Genomic DNA, 26,777 nt, shown 5'->3' with positions numbered 1-26,777 from the left:
TTTAAGGCCACAGGCTGAGGTTCATCATCCACTCAGGCTTCTCAAGATCTTCAAGAGTGGCATCAGGGTTTGTTTTCCAAAGCTCTTCCACCTTGTTTATCTGTTGAGCACTAATTTGGCGTGCTCTCAAACTGTTCTTGTTCAGAAGGAATCTGCCAATTGCCAATGCAAACAATTAGTCGATTCAACAAAGTCCCTTGCGAATAACCTAGAGAGCCGAACAGATATAACAAACCCCAAAAACATAAAAGCATACCTTAACAAGCCACGGCAAGAAACAGCGGTCATCAATAAGAGGACACCACTGACTCAAGTCCCAGTTCATGTCCTTCAATGCATTGACACTCAAACAAGGTTCCCTACAGAGAAGAACAACCACACTCTCTGTCTTGGCAGAAATAAATCCAAGAAGAAACACATTTCGGGAACCACAGTTATAGCACTCAAGTATTGTTTCTCCAAGAGGACTGCCTTTATGAAGATAGACTTCTTTGTGCTTTGCTCGAACCTATCAATGGCCCATCATCAAAAGTAAAATATAGAATCAGGGCAGGTATCAAAAGGACAGACCCACTATCATAGAACTAATAACGTGAAAACTGCTAATAGTAGTACCTATTCTCTTCTCCCATTCCCCAAAAAAGATCCCAGTAATAATGATGGTAAATGACAATATGCAATGGAGGCATTCAAATGGTAAAAGTCATATTCAAACAAATAAAAATCAAGAAAGCGCCGCAAAAAGCATGAGCACATAGGTAAATGCCAGAGTATAACATGGGCAGAGAATATGAGATTCAGAATTAATACTTAAAAAGAGGATTTCTGGACTTGAAAATAACATCGAGTAATTAGGAATGTGACTATGTTCATAGGATAATATTGTGAGTAGCAAAATAAAATTCATAGTCCTCACAGTATATGGTGAAAATTTAATTACGTTGTGCAATCAGGGTGGAGATAGAAGAAATAGAATATTTAAATCAAAGACTTGGGGGAAAAAGTCTGATACTTTCTCCATAAAGCACCACCTTCAAGGCTATGGGGAACTAACAAGTTGGATAAACCAAGAGAGCAGACTTGCTTCTTGCAATACATTTATGCAACAACTAGAAATTAACTGACCACTTAAGGAAATTTAGGTCACAAAATTCTCAAAGGATTTGGTTTCCCTTCGCTTTAGTTTTGGTATCAATTCATTTGATACAACAACAGACATGTTAGAAATCAGAACTAGCTAACCAGCAAAAGAAAAAGAAGAAGAAGAGAAGAGAAGAGGAAGGAGCACACTACCGTGAGAAGGAAGCAGCAGCCTGCGATAGAAGATGGATTCTATCGCAGGCCTTGGGTTCTATTTATAATTAAGTCAAACTAAAAAAGGTAAGTTTGTTGGGGTTTATTAGGAAATTACCCCCAAGTCCTTACCTATTACAACTTTACAAATAAAGAGTCAAAACACAGAAAATTACATAGAATCCCAAAAACCCAAAATGACAATGACAAAACTACACCTAATTCCCAACACTCCCCCTCAAGCTGGAGCATATAGGTCTCCCATGCTTAGCTTGTTACAACAAGTGCGAAAATTAGGAGCAAACAAGGATTTGGTGAAGACATCAGCTAGCTGATTCGAAGACTAAACAAACGGAGTCTCAACAAACTTTTTTCAAGACGACATCGCGAATAAAGTGACAATCTACTTCAATAAGTTTAGTCCGCTCATGGTACACAGGGTTACTAGCAATGTATATAGCTGCCTGGTTGTCACAGTACATCTTCATCGGTCTAGGCATAGGAAACCCCATCTCAAGTAGAAGATATCTGAGCCACATCAACTCAACTGTAGTGTGGGCCATAGCCCGATACTCTGCCTCTGCACTTGACCGGGCAATAGTAGTCTAACTCTTACTATGCCACGAGACAAGATTACCCCCAACAAAAGTATAATAACCCGTAGTGGAACGATGATCACTTGCCGATCTTGCCCAGTCTGCATTAGAATACGCAACCAAATCCATATGACGATTAGGACGATAAATTAGCCCTTTACCAAGAGCATCTTTCAAATAATGAAGAATACGAATGGCAGCATCCCAAGGAGCTTTCTGAGGAGTTTGTGTAAACTGGTTCAGAACACCAACAACAAAAGAGATGTCAGGTCTCGTGACGGTTAGATAAATCAACTTTCCAACTAAACTCCTGTACTGATGTACATGAGAGGATCGCTATCATCTTCCTCAAACTTCAGATGAGGACCCATGGGAACATCCACTGGCTTGGATGCAAGCATTCCAATATCAGACAAAAGATCTAACACATATTTCCTCTGGGAAAGACTAATACCCTTCTTGCTTCTTACAGCCTCAATGCCAAGAAAGTAGTAAAGATCACCTAAATAAGCTTTTACCTCAGCAATGCCTGACACATCATCACCAGAAACAATAATATCATCAACATACACAACCAGAACCACCAACTTGCCACTACGACGACGAACAAACACAGAATGATCAAAATAACACTGTAAAAAACCACACGATACAACTGGGGCATTGAACTTCTCAAACCATGCTTTGATTGATTGTTTGAGGCCATAGATTGCTTTCTGCAATTTGCATATCCGCATACTAGTCTCCCCCTGAGCAACATACCTAGGAGGTTGCTCCATATACACCTCCTCATGAAGATCACCATACAAGAAGGCATTTTTAATATCTAACTGAAATAGGGGCCAATCAAAATTAACTGCCATAGAAATAAGTAGGCAAACAGAATTCAGCCTAGCAACAGAAGAGAATGTCTCAAAGTAGTCCACACCATAAGTCTGTGTATACCCCTTAGCAACCAGACGGGCCTTAAGCTGCTCAACAGAACCATCCAAAACGTATTTGATTATGTAAACCTAGCAACACTTAACAAGTTCCTTTCCAAGAGGCAGATCTACCAAACTCCAAGTGTGACGAGATAAGAGCGCATCCATTTCCACATCCATGGCCTTCTTCCAACCAAGAAGACAAAGAACCTCAGTATGATTTTTGGGAATACGGTTGGAAGACAAGGACAAGGGAAAAGTATGAATAGAAGAGGGTAAGTGACAAAGGGACACATATTATCAACAGAATATAAAGCAGTAGACTTTTGAGTGCAAGAGCAAGTACCTTTACGCAAGGAAATAGGTAAGTCATCAATGAAGAAAAAGGTGGAGCTTCACTCGAGAAAGAAGCTGGCAGAGGTGGTGAAATAAGTGGAGCCGTTGGAACCTCTTCCAGTGGTACTGTCCTGTCACGTCGCTAATAAACCTACAATGGTGGTGTAGGGAATGGGACAAAAGATGGGACAGGAGGAGGAGTATCAACACGCCACTCATCCTCAGAGACAAAAGAGGAGGAAGAAAAATAAGAACGATCCTCAAAGAAAGTAACATCAGTACTAACAAAATACCGATGGGTGACAGGGTCATAACACTTGTACCCTTTCTGGGTACAAGAATATCCAAGAAAAATACACTTAGTGGACCGGGTAGATAGTTTGTCAGAATGAGCATGTAGATTGTGAAAAAAACAAATACACCCAAAAACATGAGGAGGTCAATGAAAAATGGGCTGACCAGGAAAAAGAATGGAAAAGGGGGACTTATTGACAAGAATAGAAGAAGGCATTCGATTAATCACGTAACAGGCAGTAAGCACCCCTTCACACCAAAATTGCTTTAGAACATGCGTATAGAACATGATAGTGTGGGCAACCTCAAGTAAATGTCTATTTTTACATTCTACCACCCCATTTTGTTGTGTAGGAACAACTAGTTTGGTGAATCATTCCATGAGAAATACAAATAGCAAAAATATCACGTTGAACATACTCCAAAGCATTATCAGAACGAAAAATTTTAATAGGTAAACCAAACTGAGTTGTGATTTCATTATAAAATTTTTGGAATACAGATATAAATTCAGAACGATCCTTTAAGCTGTATAACCAAGTGAGACGAGAATGGTAGTCCACAAAAGTGACAAAATACATGAAACCACTCAGATTCTTAACACGACAAGGACCCCAAATATTCGAATGGACTAAAGAAAATAAAGACGAACTACGAGCCATAGTACGAGAAGGGAAGGAGGCACGGTGATGTTTTCCCAACTCACAGGTTTCACACTCTAACCGAGACACAAACTTAAAGGAAGGAAATAACAACTTTAACCTAACTAAAGACAAATGACCTAAATGACAGTGCTACTGGAACGGAGACACCCCACCAACAGAAGCAATAGCGGTAGACGAGGCGGGAGCACCATGGTCAAGGTAGTAGAGTCCATCTTTTTCACACCCTCCACCAATCTTCTTCTTCGTGTGAAGATCCTGAAAAACACAATAAGAAGGAAAGAAAGTCACAGAACAATGTAAAGCTTTAGTTATTTGACTGACAGAAAGAAGATTCAACGGTAACTGAGGGACATGTAACACAGATGAGAGACTCATGGATGGAATGGGTGAGATGGTACCATGCCCAGAAACTAGAGTAGAAGAACCATTTTCAAGAATAACAGGTGAAGATAATGTGTATGTGAATAAGTGGTAAATAACGATGACTCACCAGTCATATGAGCAGAAGCCCTAGAGTCAATAATCCAAGATGGAGTAGTAACGGTAAGAAGAGCAGGTGTACCTGCACGAGCTAGAGTTGCAGAAGAAGATGAGGGCCCGGTGGATGTAAGACTAGATGCCTCCAAGTGTTGTAAACGCCACAATATCTGGGAGAGATCATCACGGTCAGGAGTTGTGGTAGAACCACTACCTGGTAGGAAAACCTGTGGAGGATCACTATGGGCAGCAACATCACTACCTCTGTCAGACACTGCATGATTGGCAGATTGAGGTGCTCAATCGGGTTTTCCAGCTTGTCCCAACAAAAATCAACCATGTGACCAGTTTTGCCACAATGAGTACACTTCTGAAAAGGCTTATCACCTGACTGACCACCAGTGCCACGACCACCACCACCACGTTCTCCCCCTGAGTTACGTCCACGACCAGCCACAAAGGCAGAATTCTCCTTGGGAGTAGAGTCAATTTTTCTAGGAGAAGAGATACGTTGTAGGCAGGAGAACATATTAATAAGAGTAGGAACAGTTTCTCCAGCAAGAATATGTCATAGATTTCAAATCAGAATCTAGTCCAGCTAGAAATTTAGACTAAAAATTCATTTCGTTGTGCTTTTAATTTGTCAATATCGGTGGTGAGGGGTTGAAAAACATTTTATTCCTCAACAAGACCTTTAAAAGTGTTGTAATAGTCTTGGAGAGGCTTGTTGGACTGCCGGAGCTGAAAAAGTTTCTCATATAAATCATAGACTCAATTCATATTTTTTTCCTGTGAATAGGTATCCTTCAAATCATCCCACACACCCTTAGCCATGGTGCGAAACATCACGTTTGCAGCAATCTCTGGTTCCATACTGTTCCATAACCAAATCAAAATAATGGCATTATTTTGCATCCAATCTTCATAACCTTTTGAATCAGATGTAGGTGGATCGGAGGTAAGATACTTGAGTTTCTTCTTGGCCATAATATAAACCTTCACAGCTTGAGCCCATAACAAATAATTCGAACTCCCTTTCAGCTTGATATAAGTAATAGTGACATTTACATTGTCAGTCTGAGATGTGACCACTGGATTATTTTTATTCTCTCCCATAGCACCAAAAGGGAAAAATAAAACCAGACATATAAAAGTACCACAAGAGAATAGCTAGCCAACAAGGGGGCAGCAACCACACACAGAAAATCACCAACTATTGCAAAATTCCAAAGTAATAGGCAGCAGAGAAAAAAAATAAAGGAGGCCTCAGCTGCACACAGACAAGGCACCAACTGTTGCAGAATTCTGGAGTAATAGGCAGCAGAGAAAAAAATAAAGAAAAGAGTCCCAATAGAGTTAGAATATCTTGGCTGAGATCTCGCCAAATATCTCGGTCTCGATTCAACTCGGTTGAACCAGACCAACTTAAGTCTTATAAATCCCCCCTTGGAGTAGAAATCTCGCCTGTGTCGCCTCTGTTGGTTTGCTGTGAAGGGAAAACTCATACAAAGTGGGAAGTTTTGTGATTTTTTTAGGCAAATCTCACCTCCAACTGAAGATTGAAGCTTTAACATCTCTCTTGGGAGTTGCATTGCATCTCAAGAACACTTTTAGGTAAAAATTCCTTCTAAAAAATAATTTTTTTTTATAGAAACATGATCTAACATTGTTTTGTTGACTATGAAATTATTATGTTATACAATGTCCACCGATCTATTGATTGAACTTGATTCAACAACAACAACAACAACGTGGTCATTATGATGATCCAGCCTGACACTTGTTTCAGTACTAGCTTGTATTTATTTAATCTATGTGACTATGTCTCTTTCCAAGTTTCTAACAATTATGAACAAATAGTCGAACCATTACTATGTATGATAATGAATATGAATATGATGCCTAATGCTTAAATGGTTTATGGTTTGATGTATTTTAATTCTTAATCCTTATATAAGTTATTTTACACCTCTACTTTAATTATGAGTTCTAAATATTGTGTGAAATAACCTAGGGTATGTCTCGCGCATGCCGTAGACTACCAACCTAGGGTCCGCAGTTAAAGTACCATTTTGGGTTTGAATTTGTAAAAATTAATGATTCCACTGTGTTTAGAAGGTCTAAAATAGGGTGAATGTCAAGTTTCAGGACCTATCTTGGCTATAGGGCCACCGAAACCAACCATCGAGTTGAGAAAAAAAAATACAAGATCTCGGTTTCGTAGCCTGGCGAAACCGAGATCTAAAACCTTGGTTGGACATGACCATACCACCTCAAGTGGCTCTCATAGAGCTTGTATTGAATTGGTCAACTCCAATTCGGTTCTAATACAATCATTACAATCATTCCTTACTCTATCTCTCCTGATCTTTTCGCAAATCCTCCTCAATATCCTCATCTCCGCTACACTCATCTTATCTATATTACTCTTTTTAATTGCCCAACATTCTGCCCCATATGTCATAGCTGGTCGTATTACTGTCCTGTAGAATTTCCCCTTAAGTTTAACAGGCATGTGTTTGTCACATAACACTCCCAATGCACCTCTCCCCTTCATCCATCCTACTTTAATTCTATGAGAAACATAATCATCTACGTCACCGTCTTTGTTAATGGTTGACCTTAGGTATCTAAAGCATTCACTTTGTGGTAGCTCTTGCTCTTCAAGTGTTACCACTTCATCACCTCTCCTGGTTTAACTGAAGTTACACATCATATGTTATGTTTTTGTTCTGCTTAACTTGAAACCTCTAGATTCCAAGCTTAATCTCCATAACTCTAGCTTCGCATTAATCCCTTCCACTATCTCATCTATCAAAACAATATCATCAGTGAATAGCATACCCCAATGAACCTCATCTTGGATGTGCCTGATTAAATCATCCATAATGAGTACAAATAAATAAGGGCTTAGAGCTGATCCTTGGTGTAACCCAATTGTAATTAGGAATTCAGTGGCCCTCTAATGCAGATTCATCACCCAAATGGGCTTATTTTATTAGGAATAAGTCTAGGGTTAGGTTATATACATGTTGGACCTTTGATCCCATGGGTTTTCTATGTAATAGACCACTTTTATGGGACTAAAATATGGGTAATAAGGTTACTTACGGGATTAGTTAGTAGATTCCTTTTTATTTGGTTAGGGGTCATGTGATCACTTAAGTAATCATGTGACTTGGGTTAAGTGGTCATGTGACAACATAAGCGGTCATGTGACTATTTAATTGTTATTTAAGTTGGGCTGGATTAGAACTCTATAAGTCCAGCCATGCTTTGAGTCTATTTGCTTTGTTATTTCACTTTCCTAGTCTTTTTATTTTTTATATTTTTTATGAATAAAAAATTCAATACCCAAGGAAAGAAAAAAGGGGGGGGGGAGAGAACAATAAGCACAAGCCAATTACAAGGCCCTACCAAAACAAAGGCTATGGCCTGCAAGAACGAAAGAGAGATACCCCAACCTACCGAAACCCACTTGAAGGGGGAAAACCCGGCCATAAGAAGGAAATGAAACCCAAAAATGACGAAATCGCACTACTTAACAATGGGATCCAAAATTCCACGACAGAGGGCATGGCCTCTGATATCCATACTAAGAGGCAAAATCTTCTCGATGCAAGGCACGACGTAGTCTATATAGGGTCATTTCTTATGATAAGAAGGGGAACTTGTGTTGCATCGGCGGTAACACAAAAGGGGGAGCGAGGGGCGATGGGAGGCTAAATGGGGGCGGGGGAAGAGAGATGGGGCGTAGGGGAAGAGACCAAAGAAGGACTGTCCAAGCGAGATGGGTCAGAAGAGAGGGTCGATGGGCCAAAAGGGATAGAAGAGGACAGTGGGTGGGCCGAGCAAGGCCAGCAGGATCAGAAGTCGAAGGGGAGAAGGGCTTAGAAGGAGATAAGTTGTAGGGGGCCCACCCCAAGGTTTGCTTTAGGAAGTTATAAGAGAGGAGCGAGAGAGGATTGGGGGATTGAAGAGGTCAAAAAGCCAATAGCAGGAGCATGAGGCAGAGAGAAAGTTGAAGTAGTAGGCCCTTTGATAGCAGGGGAAGGATGCAAAGCCGTCAAAGGCAAAGAAGAGTGGCAGGGGAGAGGCGAAGAGAGAATCAAAGCAGCATCAAAAGGGTGGGACTCAACAGACATAGAAGGGTGCAACTTTTCCTGGAGAAAGAGAAGATTCGGGGGGAGGAGAGGAGGTTGTGAAAAGGAGTTTATAGGTGGGTAGGAGTTTCGGGAAACATGGAGTCGCGTCTGCGAGTTGGTCTCAAGGGGAGAAGGGTTTGAGGAGAAGGGATAGGGAGGCTTGAGGAAAGGGAAGGCTGAAGGCTCAGACTGGCAGGCAAAAGGGGATCGGCAGTGGAGTCTGGTAAGCTGGCAGAGGAGACTTCAACCTGCAACTATAGAGATTTGCTTCAGGAACGATGAGGCTCTTTCATTAGATTTTGGACCAACAGATACGCAACATCCTTCTCAGTAACAACTAGGTAAAGAGAGTAAGCTTCAGGCTGATCTGAAGAATCATCGACGTCGCAAGAGACGAAGAGGGTGGAGAACTTGTCGCTTGTGGTAGTTGCCGGAGAGATAGAGATGTGGGATCGACCAGGAGGGTAACAGAAGCCAGAACCTCTTTGCGATGATGGGGACAATGTCTGCTTCTTCTACGATCTCTACTTTGAGGTTGGTTGGAGGAAGGAACAGAAGATGTAGCAGGAGCCGGGTAAAGGGAACCTCCAATAGTGAGGGTATTTGTTTCTTCATGTATGTCTTTGATGTGAGCTTCAACCGAATGGCCAAGAGAAGCCTCAAAGGAAGGCAATGTAGCTAGAACCTTGGTAGCGCAGTCGACAATATTTGCTTCAATCGGGCAGACAGCTGGAACCTCAGAGGGAGGCAACTGAGATAGGTCTGCAGAACCTGGGACCTTGGGAGAGCAACCTTTGGAATGGTGACCAAAAACTTTGCAGTGGATGCAGTCGGGAGGGACCCAGTGGTAACGAACAAGCTGATGGAAGGAGAAACCTTCATCATGAGAGATGGTGATCATCGAGGGAGGGACGGTGTCAGCAGAAATTTCAATGTAGATTTTGGCGAAAGCAAGCTTGTCCATTCTCTTAGTATGGACATCAGAGTAGAGGGGCTTGCCAATAATTGAACCGATGATGCTAAGACCATCTTCACACTAGAGATGGAGAGGGAGACTAAGGAAAGCAACCCATAAGGGAATGGTGTTGAGGTTGAGCTAATGGAGTCGCAGGCAGGTATTGATCCCACTGATGGAGAAAAATTAGTTTGGGTCCTACTCACCACGGACCTCCTTCGAGTACTCGAGTTTTGTCATCTTCATCAGCAAACTTGAAAATGAAGATCCAGTTACAAAACATGTAAGAGTCCATCATACCTTGAGTCTTTCATTGTTTTGAGAGGGAAGCATTAACCAAGTTAAAAGGTGGTCTGCTGGCCAAGGAAGTGACCCACAAGGCAGTATTTCCACTTTGAGATCATAGGGGCTAGTAAATCAAACGGGCAGAGGGCTATTTTGGAGGAACCATCGGAGGAAGGAGGGATGAAGTGGAGAGAAAGACCATCACGAGAGGAGGAGGGGGTGTGACTGAAAATTGAGGGGAAAGGGTACTGGGGAAGGTAGTGGTGAGGAGGAGGGGAAGATGACAGGACCTCTGGCTGGAGGCCAGCCATTCATGGATGACTGAGTTTTTTTTCAGGCTGCATGACTTCGACACTCTGCGACTTTTCTCAAGACCCCATGGAGAGAGAAACTAGGGAAAGCAACCAGCCTAGTCAGTTCAAGTTACCTAATAGGTTAAAGATGGGGTTAGGCCTTTCCTTTTTAGTGTAGGAGTCTATTTTTTGAGTCTTTTGTATAAGGTTGTAAGTGGGGCCAAGGTACTAAAACTCGAAACTCGACCCCAACTCGATCCTGTGAAAAACTGAGATCTCGGTTGAGTTGGCGCATTTTTTTTTTTTCAACTTGAAACCTCAACTCGATGGGTCTTAGACCTAGTTTGGGTCTGAAACTTGGTATTCAGCCTATTTTAGGTCATGTAAACATAATGGCATTATCAGATTTTGCAAAAACAAAGTCCAAATAGGAGTTTAACTTCGGACCCTAAGTTGGTAGGCGACGACATACTAAAATACCCTACTCTACACATAATTTAGTAATAGAAACCATTAAAGCATGCAAAACATTCAATTAATAGCTAAACAACTTAAATAAGCATTACAAATTTTAAAGTGTACAATACATCAATCTGTTTAACAATGTCACATTACATAAAATATGTTTGACTAAGGAATTCAGCCCCAAAACTATCCACATAGAACTCCAATGTCATACTGTTGTTGTAGTGTTGCACATAGTTTGTCACAGCATTCAAAAAAGTGTTGTGATCAACATATATTAAATCTCCTATCCTAGGGTACATGGGAGCAGGACTAGGCGGTTGCCATGAGGCGTGAGATCCACTACTACAGTCATATTAAGGCATGTATGGGTGTGGCTGGTTTGGGACTACGAATATGGGCCCAAAACCTGACCCAATGCTTTGATTGTCGAACTCAAGTGCTGGCTGCCCAAATTGACCATAGCCACTATATTCAAAATAGGTGCTCTCCTGGCCATAATCATAGTCATGATGAGGGTGAGGTGAATGCCACAACTGATGCTCACTAGTAGTATCTATACTCATGCTTCCGAAACTTGTAAGCATGCTGGTCATACTCATGTCATCATCTTGAGCTTGTGATTGTTTGCGACCCATTTTTCTCTTGTACGTAGCGGGGGGTACCATGGTCTTGATCATGTGTAGCATGCGTAAATTAAAACTCACCTGTGTAATGCACAGGGTCTGCCTGTGTCCCTACCTCATGTTGATATTGCTCACGCGTCACCTCATGACGATCATCAAAATAACCACCACTCTGCATGCCACCACCGCCACCAACAGGGCCATCACCAACACCACCATCATCATTATCGGCACTTCCTGTTGTAGACTCAAAATATATCGGTGACTCTGAATGCACACGCCCCTTTTGCGACATATAGTCCTTAACATCTGTACCAGTTACGGGCACAATGGTAGGGTCGGGCCTACCCCTAGGCTGATCCATATCTGGTGCACCACAATCCCTTACCCATTGGAATAGGGGATCTTCATCATCATCAGAGTCTTCCTGGAAGATGTTTGCTAGGTCGATGGGTTCTTTATCATTGGTGTCCATTCCTTCACGTATGTGCCTCATCCTTAGTCTCATATTGTAGTGCACATCCACCAGTTGCTTCAGTTGTTCGTGACACAATCTATTCCGCCTCTTCGAGTGGATCAATGAGAATGTACTCCAGTTGCGCTTGCATCCGGAGGATGAACAAGTCTGTGAGAGCACTCTCACTGCTATCCTCCTTAGGTTGGGTGAACTTGTACCATAGAGCACCCACCAGTCAGCTACATTATAAATATAGAATATTAGGAATATGTACATTCTAAAGGGATAAAATTATAATTCATAAATGTAACGCCATGCCACCTACCAGGGTCTGACTTTTGTCTACCTTCCACTGCAGTTTTTCGACCGAAACTTATTGTGGCCTCTCTGAAGTATTGGATCTGTTTTCATTTCAAATTTTAAACATTGTTAGAGGCATTAGTATTTACTATTTAGTAATTACATTCCTTTACTTACTACCAAAGTACCAAGTCTTATACTCTCACCTCATCATTGTACTCAGCTTGTGTCTTGGCATTAGGCTTTAACTTCTCAATAACATTTTAAAGTGCATTTATCAAATTTGTGTCTAACCCAAGATCATGCGAGTACTGATACTTTGGATTCAGATAGTATGCTGGTAAAGTGGAAATCACAAATATAACTTGTTAGTGACTTAATGCTTTTTGAGTTTTGAAAATATAAATATAAAAACTGATGTAAAGTGTAAAGTATGTTGAAGTGTTGAACTCACCAGTTTTATGCAATGGATGACTCAAGTGCTTCTCCCATCGCTCATCAACGATGATAATGTATGGCCTTGCACTCCAGGATATCGCAACTCCGACCATTTCCTTCATCTTCTGAAGGGCAGCATAAAAGTGGGGCAAGGTAGGCTTCTTCTCTGTATCAACCAAACTTAATACTGCCACCACTGGCTCTAATATGGCAAATTTAAGCAAGTCCTTCTAGAATTGGTTACTTGCAATGGTCTCTTGTGCTACCTTCCTTCTGAATTAGACCTCTGCCAACCAAACTATTGTTCACTTGCAAACATAGACCCCAAACCTATCTTCTTCGTCTGAAAGCTCTTCAATACAATGTAATTGGTAGCAAATCGAGTAACACTAGGCCTCACTAAATCGCCATTGCATTTTTCCCTCATCATGGCTAAAGCATAATCATGGTTATATACACATGTGGTCACTTGTCTTTCCCTCTTGACCACACTTGCCACCAAAGTTTGCTTCCCCATGTCCTTGAGCATTAAATCAATGGAATGTGCTGTACATGGAGTCCAAAAGAGGCGGATCCTCTTACTCTTCTTGTTCATCAACTTCTCTCCAACCTTTTTAAAGTTAGAACCGTTATCCGTCACAATTTGGATAACATTGTTTGGTCCTATATCATCCACAGCTTGCTTTAGTTCCTTATACAAGTATGATGCATCCTTTATATGCTTCGATTCATCGACAGACTTCAGGAATACTGTCTTCCCATTGTAATTTACCATGAAATTGATAATGGACTGTCTAGTAGGCCCAATCCAACTATCAGCCATAAGAGTAACCCTATACATCTCCCACCTTGGCTTAAGATCGTCAATGTGCTCTTTCAACTCATCTACCTCCTTAAGCAAATATACATTATATAATTCGTGTGGTGTGGGCCCCTTCCATCTTGGGTCAGCTCTCCTTGCAGCGTCAAGGAATGCATGGTAGTAGTATGTTCCCTGTGCTACATTAGCTGGAATGCCATTGTAGAACATGAACTTGTTAAAGGCATTATGTGCTTCCTTTTGTTTACCATCAAACACTTGCGGGATGATGCGCTGGTGGCATCTTGTTGCCTAAAAATAGATGGATCCTGCTAAAAAATGATATCTAGGGAATGTACTCGTGGTCGGGTTGGGGGCCATGGGATATAGGGATTCTGTCCTGTGTTAGTGCTTCTCCTCTCATCTTGTTGCACTGGTCAACTGAGCTAGATCCACTAGCTCCTCTTGCTTGCTCATGTCTTCTCATATTCTTAAAATGCAACTTTAGTCTACTCTTTGCCAAAGTCTGCTGGTAAATTCTCCATTTAGCCTCTGATTCAAACTCACCAGGAGAAGGCCTATATTCAGTATCATCTCCATGTATCTCTACACAAGGACTCTCTAGCACTGCCTCATCAAACTCTTTTTGTTGCCTTTCCCTCTCAGCTTTCTTTGCTCGTCCTCCTTTCAAGTGTTGTGCCATGGCTTGCTGCACTCAGTAAGGAATATTTGCGCATTTGGTAACGTCGGTACTTGTACCAGAAAAATGTTGCTTTAACATAGTGGCTCCTCCAGATAGCAACTTTCCACAATAGTTACACTTGGAATTTTTTTTATCCTCGGACATTGGGACTCCATGTTGCCATGCTATATCAACACAGTCCCCCATTATGTACCAAATGTCTTACTTTTTACACTATTACATAAAAAAACATGTATTAGTAACTATTAAAGACTTTAAGTATTATATTCGTAACTATTAAACATAATGTCAAGCTACTAAAACAATCAAATAGCTATCTCTTATTTATCCCCTAACCCTAGTATTTATTTCTTAATTAAAAATAAAATTTAGAATTTTTATTAAAAATATTTATACCTTAAAGTACAAACATTATAATGTAATGATGTATTGGACACCATTTGAAGTTGGACATTATGTACATATGTTATACATAATTTTTCAACAAAACAGGTATTTTTCCTTAATATTATATATTTTTTAAAAATTTTAATAATATTTTTATTTTATTCTGAAAAATAAAATAAATTTTTTAATGGATGAAAAAACAAAATGACTCCATGAGGCTGTAGAGCATCTAAAGTTGTCAACATACATGAAAATCACTTCTAAACAATCACTATTCATCTTATTTTTTTCAAAAAAAATCAATTTTTTTTTGTAGAAAATATAATAAAAAAATAATAACAAGAAAAAAAAAATTTCGGACTCCATCAAGTGATAGATCGTCCACAGTTATGTAACATTTATTAAAAGGAATCTACCAAGATATGAACAACTTTTTTTGAAAAAAATAGATTTGGGGAAAAATAGTTTACATTTGAAAATCCTTCAAATTTGAGATGAATCTTGAAGATGTGTAGCTGAATCCTTCAAATGTGCAGCTGAATCAACTCTCCTGCATGTTACAACTTCAAATCCAGAGCCAAAATGACTCATAGCCTTCAAATGGAGAAGAAAACAGCCTTTGTACAAAACTCGATCGTGTTTTGTCAAGTTTTGTCAAGTTAAGTGAATTTTAAAGAGGTAGATGGGTCGAGATCTGGGTTGACCCGAGATCTTGAGTTACCCGAGATCTCGACTGAGAAAGAGTACTTATTTAACTCGTATGGCAACTTGACTTGACCCAAGATCTCGAGGTACCCAAGATGAATCTTGAAGATGTCGAACCTTTTGTTGCTCTTCTTCTCCATTGAAGATTAGTCTTGTGTTTGATCAAGGCTAGTGGGATTGGTGTTTGATCCAATCGACACCTTGTGATGTGAAGCCCGGGTGGATCATTTGAAGGAATCAGTGTTTGATCTGATTGACACCTTGCGGTGGGAAGCCCGAGTGGTTCGAATTGGTTATTTGTTTTCTCCATTGCTGTTACGTTCAAGTTCAACATTCAAGTTCTACATTCAAGTTCTGATTTCAAGAGTGATTCTACATCATCAAACACTGTTCAAGTCTACAACATCACCCCAAGTTAGATCCAATCTGTTCTTCATCCACAAGTAGGTCTAAAAATGAAAACCTGCAACTATTCTTCTTCCCTTTTAGAAGGGGTCACATGTAGGGTGATTTTTGCGAGAATTCTACCCAGCCAAATCTAACCGTTAGAACCTGCTAAAATTTTGATCGAATCTTCCTCAAACCCTAAGAGAGATTCGATCCAAATTTCATTACCATCCACCCAGTCGATTGTCTGAAATTATATTGTTACCCCTCTCTCCTATCTCTACCAGGAAACCTCCATAACTACAGAAATAACCATCTAATTTGGCTGTAACTTTCAGCATATATTCCCCTCCACCCTACCCACACTCAACCTAAAATTTAAGCCCATTCAACGACCTAATTTTAATGTAGCTCTAGATAGGCAAAGGAGCTACTAGAGACCAAATATCCAGGATCTGATGATAAAAATACCAAGGGCTAATGATTTTGCAGTTGCAATAGGGCAGAATTAAAGTTTAGGTCAATTCCTAGGGTTTAGAATAGAGTAATTAGTGAGTGTGATAGATGACAAAACTAGGCAGGTCTAGGGGAAGCTAATGGTATAGGTTTGATGCTGTTTGAGTGAGAAAAAAAATTTCAGAAAATTAGTGTTAGGGTTTCGGGTTTTGGGAATTAGGAGAATAGTTGGATTTAGGGTTTGGAGTGGGGATTTGGGCAAGGGCTTCTAGCTGAGTGCTAGAGGCAACAAGGGGAGGGTTCGGCTGTGATATGGTGTAATTCTGATGGCTAGTTAGGTCTAGGAAGCTTTTGGGGTTTTAGGGTTTTACTAGAGGAGAGAGGAATTAGGGTTTCAATGATAATTTGGGCAACAACTTAGGATCGACTGGAGGGGGTGCTAAGGGGAAGCTGTGATCCAATCATGAGGGATTTCTGATGAAGGATTGATGCTGGACAGAGTTAAGGGTGTTTAGGGTTTATGGAACTCAAATAAAAATAAAGGGGAATAGATTGGGGAAGGGATTACAAGATTAGAAACATAAGTTAGATGTCAATCTGCAGCAGACTCCTCTGGCAGCAAGCTTGAGTAATGGAGAAGGATAGAACCACCTTTGATTGGAGATCCTCCCGGTCGTCTCAGGGCAAGGAATCGTAGGAGATCCACCTACCCTTTCCACCTTGATAGAACCACAAGGATGCAACATTCTCTGAGGAGCAAAACAGCAGCAACAATGGCAGCAATATTCAATCACGATTTTTGGGAGGCTAATCCTCTTCTGAGTTTTTTATTAATATATATAACAGGGCCAAAAAGGCCAAGAACGATTCAGCCTTGGAATAGGATTCCTTGGCTGAATAAAATTACAACTTAATTCCCTTCTAAAATCGTGGAAGAGGGAGAATTCTAACTTAAAACATTAACTTAAGAAAGATTCCTAAGTAGCCAATAGGATTTAAGACCCTATCAGCCAATAGGATCAATTCACTTAAATTGAACCAATTAGATACAACCAATTTGAACCGGTTAAATTAAAAACATAAAAGTAAAACTAAGTATAGAAAATTTAAACAATCTACTAAGTAAACTAACTAAGGATGGGGCCACGGGCCAACCCTAACTAACTACTCAATGGACCCCACGTGGGAGTGGTGCTGGTTCTTCTTCTTCCTATGGATGTGGCTCTTTGATCCTGCATCAGATTTTCAGTTATTATAAACCCCAGATTCCATCATCTTCCACCTTTCAAAACCCTAAACCTAACTTGCTGCCAATTCATTTCAGCACACATTCCTCCATCAAAACTTAACGTAACCTCACTAATAGACTCCCCTACACCTGCCTAGCATAACCAACACCTCAAACCCTAACCCTAACCATGCCCTAACCCTAATTTTGACCTAAAATCATTATCTACCCCAATCGGACTACTTGTTCATAACAAATCCTGGTTTACTGGCTCCGACTTGGTCTCCTACCAATCTAGGACTACATTAAGTCATTTGTTTTCTCCATTGCTGTTACGTTCACATTCTACATTCAAGTTCTGATTTCAATAGTGATTCTACATCATCAAGCACTGTTCAAGTCTACAACATCACCCCAAGTTAGATCCAATCTATTCTTCATCCACAAGTAAGTCTAAAACTGAAAACCTGCAACTATTCATCTTCCCTTCTAGAAGGTCACATGCAAGGTGACTTTCGTGAGAATTCTTCCCAGCCAAATCTAACCGTTAGAACCTGCTAAAATTTTTATCGAATCTTCCTCAAACCCTAAGAGAGACTCGATCCAAATTTCATTACCATCCACCCAGCCGATTTTTTGAAATTATACTTTTGCCCCTCTCTCCTATCTCTACTAGGAAACCTCCATAACTCCAAATTTAACCATCTGATTGAGCTGTAAGTTTTAGCATATATTCCCCTCCACCGTACCCACACTCAACCTAAATATTAAGCCAATTCAACGACCTGATTTCCTATTATTATAAACTCTAGATTCCATCATCTTCCACCTTTCAAAACCCTAAACCTAACTTGTTGCCAATTCATTCCAGCATACATTCCTCCATCAAAACTTAACATACCTTCACTAGTAGACTCCCCTACACTTGCCTAGCATAACCAACACCTCAAGCCCTAACCCTAACTCTAACCATACCCTAACCTTAATTTTGACCTAAAATCATATTCTGCCCCAATCGGACTACCTGTTCATAAAAGATCCTGGTTTACTGGCTCCTACTTGGTCTCCTACCAATCTAGGACTACATTACCCTCTGCAGTTCTGAAACTCGTCACCACGTCCTCATACATGTCTTTAATTATTCCACATAGTTACTTGAGCTCCTTCTCTTCCTTAGGACATGCCAAATGAGCTCTTTAGGAACTCTGTCATAGGCCTTAGGTCGATATAGATCATATGGAGATTCCTTTTGTAAGGTCTACAAATTTCCATAAGCCTCCTAAGAAGTAAAATGGTTTATGTCGTGGATCTACTTGGAATAAAACCAAATTGGTTCTCTGATATATCAGTTTCGCTTCTTAGGTAGGCTTCAATGATTTTTTCCCATAGTTTCATGGTATGACTCATTAGTTTTATGCCTCTATAGTTACAGTAGTTCTCGATATCACCTTTATTCTTATAAATCGGAACTATAGTGCTTCTCCTCCAATCATCTGGCATTTTCTTTGTACTCAAAATCTTGTTAAAAAGCTTGTTTAGCCAAGATACCCCCTGTACTCCTAAGCTCTTCCACACTTCAATTGGGATCTCATCCGGTCCGGTGTTTACCTACCTTCATCTTTCGTAGGGCCACTTTAACTTTGGCCTCACCAACTCATTGCAGATGTCCATGATGTGTGCTGGCTTCAAGACTATTCATCTCCACTTCCAAATCCATCCTATCAATCAAGGTAGTTCCATTTAGTAGGTTGTAAAAATATTCACCCCATCTCGTATTAGTACTCTACCATCATCTTTCTTAATGCATCTAACATGGTCCAAATCTATGTTCTTCATTCCTCTTATTTTAGCTATCCGATAAATTGCATTTTCCCCTTTCTTTGTATTAAGTTTTTCATAAAGGTCATCATATTTCTTCGCTCTTGCTTTCCCCACAATCTTTCGAGCTTCTTTTCTTCCTTCCTCTTATTTTAGCTATCCGATAAATCGCATTTTCTCCTTTCTTTGTATTAAGTTTTTCATAAAGGTCATCATATTTCTTCGCTCTTGCTTTCCCCACAATCTTTCGAGCTTCTTTTCTGGCCGCATAATATCTCACTTTATCCTCTGCTTTGTTAGTCCTTTGCCAGGTCTTAAAACGATCTTCCTTAGTCTTAATGGTTGCTTCAACCTCGTCATCCCACCACCAATTCTCTCTAGGGGCCAGGCGCATACCTTTTGAAATCTCTAGGACTTCTTTAGCAACCTTCTTAATACAAGTCGTCATCTTAATCCACATCTCGTTGATATCTCCCTCAAAATCCCACTTTCCTTGTAGAGCCACTTTATCAATGAATGACTCTAGGAGAACTCCTTGTAGTCACCCCCATGAAACCTATTTCGCCTTCTTACGTTGCCTCGTACTAAGGTACATATCCAAGACCACCAGTCTATGTTGAGCGATTAAGATCTCTCTGGGTATAACCTTATAATCCTTACATAAAAGTCTGCCAGACCATCTAGTTGGGAAGAAATATATTTGGCTTGCATGTTGTCTACTCCTGTAAGTAACTAAATGTTGTTCTCTCTTTTTAAAAAAGGAATTTGCAATGCACATATCAAACGCTATCGCAAAGTCTAACATTGAGGTTCTCTCTTCATTCCTCTCCCCAACTTCGTATCCTCCATGAACCTCATCATAGCCTCTACGATCTCTGCCCACATGTCTGTTAAGGTCACCTCTGATAATAATTCTCTCTCCCTAACCAAAACCTTGTGCTAATCCATCCATGTGTTCCAAGAATTGAAATTTTAATACTCTCATCTAATCCTGCCAGGGGCGCGTACACACTAACTATGTTGATAACCTCATAGTCTAGCACCAGCTTGATTGATAGGATCTTCTCTCCAAATCTTTTAACATCCACTACTTCATTCTTAAGGTCTTTGTCCACAGCTATGCCCACCCCACCTATCTCACTTTCGTCTCCCAAGTACCATAGTTTGAAGTCATCTAACGCCTTGGCTTTGTGACCCTTCCATCACGTTTCTTGAATGCATGCAACATTAATCCTTCTTCTCCGCATAACATCAATCAACTCCATACTCTTACCCATCAAAGATCTGCTGTTCCAGGATGCAAATCTAATCCTATGCTTACAAACAAGATTAGTATTAAAAGGCATGATATACGAAAAGATAATGGATAATAAAAAAATATTAGGATTCATGCAAAAGGGATTGGCTGGATAGAATATAGTGTCGGCTGCCTACTTGATGCACCAATATAAGAGAAATACTATATAATATATATATGTAGTACGAAAAGTATGGTTAATAGGGTAACATGCCACGAGGCTACTTAATACATTATACAGGCAATCCTGTCAACATTAAACATGATAAATAAGGACAAAGTGAGTTAAACAAGTCAGATACACAAGATTCAACTAAAAACAAGTCAAGCCAAGATAGATCAAACCACTACACAGTAAATCACACTATACAAAGGGGTACAATAGTGTATTAAAACTATAACCAAGAAGAGGTAATGCAATGCAGAGTTACAATACAGCAAGTAGAGGTACACAAATACAGTAGTATAAAAAGCAAGGCAACTAGCAGTGGGACAGAAAATACTAAGACAATGATAGGAATAATTCAATCCAAAGGGGTACAGTAGTGTAAAAGAACAATATGCAAACAGAGATAATACAACACAAAGGTTATATGGAATGGGACTGTATGAGCTAAATGGTTTTAGTCCATCAAGATAACAAAAACAATTGCTGCAATACTAGTGGTAAAATGGAATAAGTTCTGCCCAGCACAGGTAGTCAGTTTGAGCATAGGCAATAGCAAAATGACTTTTGTTACTAGCTAGAAAACACAACACATAAAGTCAAGGGGGTCACACCTATAACATTCAAGGATATCTCTTAATCCCAGGGCAGAGACACCCTCTTTAAAAAAATCCTTGTCGAAGATCTCTTAGTAACAGTTTGGTTATGGTAATCTCCCCCCGCCTCTTTTTTTAAATAGGAGGAATGGAAAACACTTTCCTCGGTCAAAGAATGTTGGAGATGATTGGTTTCACCTTCGCTAGCGAATCGGGTTGTGGAATAAAAAATTGGAAAAGGGGGTGATCAGGAAGAGGCATTGGGGCCTAGTAAAACTCAGGGATGGGATAAGATAAGATTTCAGGGATAGGGTTCACGAATGAGGTTAGAGCTAGAAGAGGGGTTAATAGTCGGGAGTAGGGCTATAGTTAAGGGATTTACCTAGGGAGGGTTGGAATTAACTGGGGAGTTGTTAGTGAGGGATTTGACGAGGAAGTCAGAGAGTGGTAAGCGGGAGATACGTCCCTGATTTGGCTTGAGGGAGAGGAAGTCAGGGGTGAGAGAAGTAGATAAAAATAAATAAAATCTGGGGTGGGAGAGGTATATAAAAATCTGGGGAAGAGTAATCGGGGGTGAGAAATCTGTGGGTAGAGATAGTCAAGGTGTTAGATTGGCGGTAGGGAAAAATCAAAGGTGAGAAAGATAGCGATAGTGCTTCTCGGGGTTGTGGGTAGGGTGCTACTCACCTGCGACTCTAGAGAATGTTGGGGTGGTAGAGTCGTGGGTTTGGAAAATAGAGTTAACTAATTAGGGTTAGATATAATCGAGGGTGGGAGTTACTTACCTGGACAGGGCGTTCTTCCCCGACTATCACCGAGAAAACAAGCTTCTCCAGATGCTTCTTAAAGATGGATTTTTAAGCCACATTTTCAACAAAATGAAGTGAAAAGGAATTATAGTAATAAAGTAAATATTGAGGCAATCGCGGATTCCTCAACAATTATTCTTTGCAGAATGAGAAAAGGTATAGTCCTAGATAGGTAGGACACCAACTAGTAGACAGTACTATAGGATATGCTATGAACTGGTAGTCCAATTGGGGCAGAATAAAGTCAAAATTAGAGTTAGGGTTTGAGGTGTTTGTTATGCTAGGTAGGTGTAGGGGAGTCTATCAATAAAGCACCTAAGATATTTTGATGGGCGGAAGACCAGAAGTGTCTAAACTTGAATGGGCATCAAGTTAGGGTTAGGGTTTTGGGTTGGACAGAAGTTAACCAAACTTGAATGATTTTCATAAGAGGGTATGAGGGATAATCGGTCAGATTTGTAGACTGTTGACTGTTCTGACTGTTGGTTTGGGCTGAGCAAAAATTTGGGTTTTCAGTTTTGATTAGAGATGGGAGAAATTAGGGTTTCAGTGGTTGGGATGGGCTGCAAGGGAGGTCGAGTTCTCCTTATGGGCAAGGGGTATTGCGGTTGAAATTTGATGAAGTTCTGATGGCTGGTTAGGTCTGTGGGGAATTTAGGATATGGGAAAATTGAAAATAACAAAGAGGAAAACTAGGGTTGGGGTTGTAGAGGACTAGAAGAAGAAGGATGGGGATGGGGTTGTCTCAAACTTACTATAGTAGCAGACTACTCTTGGCACCAGCTTGTTTGAGGATGAAACTTGAATAAAAATTGAATCTTTGAACTTGAACTTGAATAAACAGATCTTGAACTAGAACTTGAAAGCAAAACTTGAGAGGAACCACTCAGGCTTCACACTGTATAGTGTCGATTGGATTAAACACCAATTCCACCAATGAACCAACTGGGCGCACACTGCAAGGTGTCGATTGGATCACACACCAATCCCACCTGCTTTGATCGCACACACAAAGCAGATCTTCAATAGAAGAAAGGTTGTAGCAGCTTGCAAGTTGCAAGAGCATATTTTATAAAACAGTGAGGTAAAGAAGAGCCCCACGGTTTTCCTTTATTTATAATGGCCAAAGGCCTAAATTCCTATGCAGCCTAGGAATAGGAAATCCCAAATCCTTGGCTGAGTCACACCAACTAGGGAGATGGGATCACCCTCCTCCGGAGTACAAAATGAAATGTAAAGCAAAAACCACGTAAATTAAAGAAAACTTAAGAACAAAAGAGAACCTACCTAATGGTAGGATATCAAAATAGAGGTGTGGAGGTTTTCCTTTTGTAACTCAGGTCCTCAGGTGGTACTAGTAGGAATTAGAATCAGACTCAGACTGGAACTGATAGAAGTGATGATGATGGTAATGATGATGGCAGTGATGATGGCATGATGATGATGATGGTGGTAGTGGTGAAGCATTTGATGGAATGCGAGAGCGTTATGTGGTAGACCAGCAGACGGCGCCTGTAGAGCCAGTCCTATTCATCGGAGAAACGCAATTTGATCATGCCACACAAGATACGGACCACGGTGCACGTGAGGCCGCACTTGCACCCGCACCCTCACATGCCCTCTTATCATACACCAAGAAGTGTAGGGGTCGGTAGACACAGGCTGTTGATTATATGGATATTGATGAGTTATCTAGCTCTATTGGCGGATTGAGTATGGGTGATAGGGAGGGAGGATCGAGTGGGCATTGGCGTGCCCCATCTTTTGATGCACATACCACTCAATCGTCATCGGATTATAGTGCATCATACAAAACTTCAAGCAGGAACTAGGGTTATCCTTACCTCAGCCTAGCCATGCTGCCAATGTAGCACAGAGAACCATTACCATTTGCCAACTTGAACTTCTCAATGACGTCCAATCTGAATAATCCAATAGTGTTATGGGAGCACAATGACTTCTAGATAATGGCGATCTCTTATGCACAACTGCAGATAAATGGCACACATGTCAGCACAACCAAGTTGCTGGATGCAAAGAATATAACCCAACATGTTCAGGCCTGATGGCCACTCAGCCATTGTAGTGGCGCTTCTGGTTTTGTGAGCTCTAGCTGCCCTGATGCTGCGGCTGTTGCTGTTGCTGTTGCTGAGGACCTTGCAGGTTCAGTGGCTGAGTGTCGTACTGGGTGAAGGATTGGGAGAAAAGAGGATTCATCAAGCCCTGTGAAAGGTATTAATCGGTTCAGCACACTAACTATTTTGACAGGGCATGCACTATTGAGTATACTTTATGGATTAGACCTGTGACGAGAGTGGATTGGAACCTGCCACACCAAAGTGGCTCTGGGAAGCATCCTCTTGCATTGGGTCATTGAATCCAACCTGTGTAAATAGGCCTTGTGATCCATGAGGCCTGTAGTCCTAGGCAGAACTAAAGCACAAGAAGAAGAATAATTAAGCCACCACAGTAAACATGTGGAGCAAAATTTGCTATAGGACATGGGCTACTGGTGTAAGATGCAACAGAACTTCACAATTAAGATAAGATGTAGAACTTAAACAAACCTGAGAAATGAAATCATTTCCTGTACCCAAATGAGAATATCCAGCCTGGGTATTCTGATTGAGAAAGCTTCCAGGAAACCCAGCCTGTGCTCCTTGTGTAACATAATCAACGCCATAGCCACTCTGAGAAGCCTGAAGAACATGGCAGATATCCAATTACATATCGGACCAGCACAGATTGAAACTAAGATGAATAATATAAGAGGGTGAACCAATAATGCACATCTCTTATCGCAATTGTTTGACTTTATTCCCAACTTAATGCAATTGCATGATAGTGATGTAAATACAAAAGTTCTGGGAATGCACCTGCGTGGAGAAGTCCGCAACATTATAAGCAACATGAGATCCCTGGCTTTTGAAGTCATCACCTAAGAAATCCTGAAAGCATTGCACATTGTCAGCAGAAGAAGAAGACCACCCATTGATAGAGAACTTGTTTAATCTATGCAGAACCAGATACCTGAGACATGCCCCCAATGGAAAACCCATCACGGAAAGTCTGACTCAGCCCTTGAACTGGCATCTATTAGAATATAGAAGAAAATCTCAGGCCACAATCATATCATTATAGAAGGGAGACAAGAATATTACAAACCTGAGTCATGAACCCAGTTTGTGACAAGGGACCACCGACAGATGGCTGACTGTTTGGATTGTCCATTGGAAAGTTGAATGTAGGACCAATATTCTCTATGCTTTGCTGGGAACCTTGATGTGAGAGAATTGACCGCCTATAGGACCACCTGCATTACCACGCCCCGCCCCAAACCCCTGCTTCCAGCTTGAGGGACCTGGGGAATTGCTCCAATTGGTCCATGAGCAGCCCCACGAGTTGGGATTGCATATGGCTGAGAATGGGGACCGCCAGGAAATGATTGAAGCGGAATTCTAGGTACAGGAAACCCTGCAGGATGCAGTCCAGGTTTATGTGTTCCATTGGGAGGACAGAAAGGCACGTAAGAACCTGGATTTTGGAGAACATAAAACAGCATTAGTACTAGCCACAAAAGATACAGATGCAAAGACAGTAACAAACCTTTAGCGCGACCACCTCTTTTATCTGAATTTAGGTTTGATGATCCAACTGACCCAAAAGTATCATTAGGAACAATCCCTGGGCCACCGCTGAAGAAAAGCCTTCGATCATCGTAGATCTGATTCACATGGAGAGCAAGCAAGGTTAATGAGCCACCTCATGCATATAGTCATCATTATTCCACCAGTACAAGGCTATCATCAGACATGCCATCTCTTGGTATAATACCTTCTTTGGATTTTGAAACTGAACCATACTCTGCTTCAAGTTATTCAAGGCCCTTCCACCAAGCATTCATGTTCCTAAGGAGGAATAAATAGAAAAAAGGATTACATAAACTCAAATAATTGACTAACGAATTTGTGAAGAAGCTCAAAAAAGCTGCACAAAAAAAATAAACTTAAGTGTGCCATCAAAAGAAACAGCTAAATGTACTACAGTGGACAGATGATGTGCACACCCAGAAATGAATCCCATATCTACTGTTAACATGAATAATTGAATAAGTTCAGCAAATAACTTTTCTTCCTATTTATTTTTAAGGCCAGTTTAAATCCACCCAATCTATCAATGCTGAATCAGTCATTTGGGACTTCATTAGGGAAGTTCAATACAATAGTTTTTGGCTTCCAAAACCCATTGAAAATTGAAGATTGAACTTCCTGATTGCAGATGTAAAGATGAGCCCAACAGCATCTGATTCACCATTCACTCCAAGGTTGGCAATCATTTGTTGTACAGATTCAGCCACTTTGGCAGGTGATGCATGACGGAATAAGGGTCCTCTTTTGCATATTAACAAAATTATTTCTGAATATCCAGGGGAGTGAGGGAGGACGGCATTTCTCATTGCAGACACAAATGTACGATGGACCCAACAAAGACAAGATTGTAGTAAAGAAATAGCACAAGGATACCTTATAGTGTGTAAATAAACCATTCCACAATGGCTGTTTGCTTAAGACTTTAGGATTCCCCAAGATAACAATGCCATATCGAGCTCGTGTAAGTGCTACAGTTAGTCTGCGTGGATCATTAAGGAATCCAATGCCCTGAAAAAGTATTGCCAGAAGCAAACTATCAGCATCTGAATTTATCATGCCTAAAAAAAAGTAAAAAGACTAAAATAGCACAGAACACAAGAGGATGAATAACATAATTGAAAGAAATAAGTTGGATTTTCACATAAAAACAATATAAAGGGTACCAGCACTTCTGATCACCAAAGGCCAAGGACCAATATGCACACTTTACATCAGAGAGAAAGATTCC

The 26,777-nt window shown here is 40.6% G+C and overlaps 1 protein-coding gene and 1 pseudogene across 2 annotated transcripts; both read right to left on the bottom strand.

The window, feature by feature from the left end:
* Positions 1 to 43: 43 nt before the first annotated feature.
* On the bottom strand, positions 44 to 17,920 carry LOC122659874 (regulator of nonsense transcripts 1 homolog). 2 transcript variants are annotated; one of them, XM_043855034.1, is made up of 3 exons: positions 17,916 to 17,920; positions 257 to 508; positions 44 to 152 (listed from the first exon to the last, which is right to left on the bottom strand). In XM_043855034.1, the coding sequence occupies exons 1-3, from the start codon at positions 17,916 to 17,918 to the stop codon at positions 111 to 113; spliced, it is 297 nt and encodes a 98-aa protein (XP_043710969.1). In that variant the 5' UTR covers positions 17,919 to 17,920; the 3' UTR covers positions 44 to 110. The 2 variants fall into 2 exon arrangements, with proteins under 2 accessions (XP_043710969.1, XP_043710962.1); XM_043855027.1 differs by lacking the exon at positions 17,916 to 17,920 and adding an exon at positions 1,013 to 1,050.
* A 5,786-nt stretch (positions 17,921 to 23,706) lies between these two features.
* Positions 23,707 to 26,777, bottom strand: part of LOC122642626 — a 55,478-nt pseudogene continuing 52,407 nt past the window's right edge.

The sequence above is a fragment of the Telopea speciosissima genome, chromosome 1 (genome assembly GCF_018873765.1).
Source record: "Telopea speciosissima isolate NSW1024214 ecotype Mountain lineage chromosome 1, Tspe_v1, whole genome shotgun sequence".
NCBI lineage: Eukaryota > Viridiplantae > Streptophyta > Magnoliopsida > Proteales > Proteaceae > Telopea > Telopea speciosissima.
The sequence above is the reverse complement of the archived record's forward strand: the minus strand, read 5'-3'. Positions and strand labels throughout refer to the sequence as shown.

Excerpts from the sequence above, each read along its gene's own strand:
- LOC122659874 (XM_043855027.1), bottom strand. Across the intron at positions 153-256 it reads TCTTGCCGTGGCTTGTTAAG|ATTCCTTCTGAACAAGAACA; the intron begins GTATGCTTTTAT and ends GGCAATTGGCAG.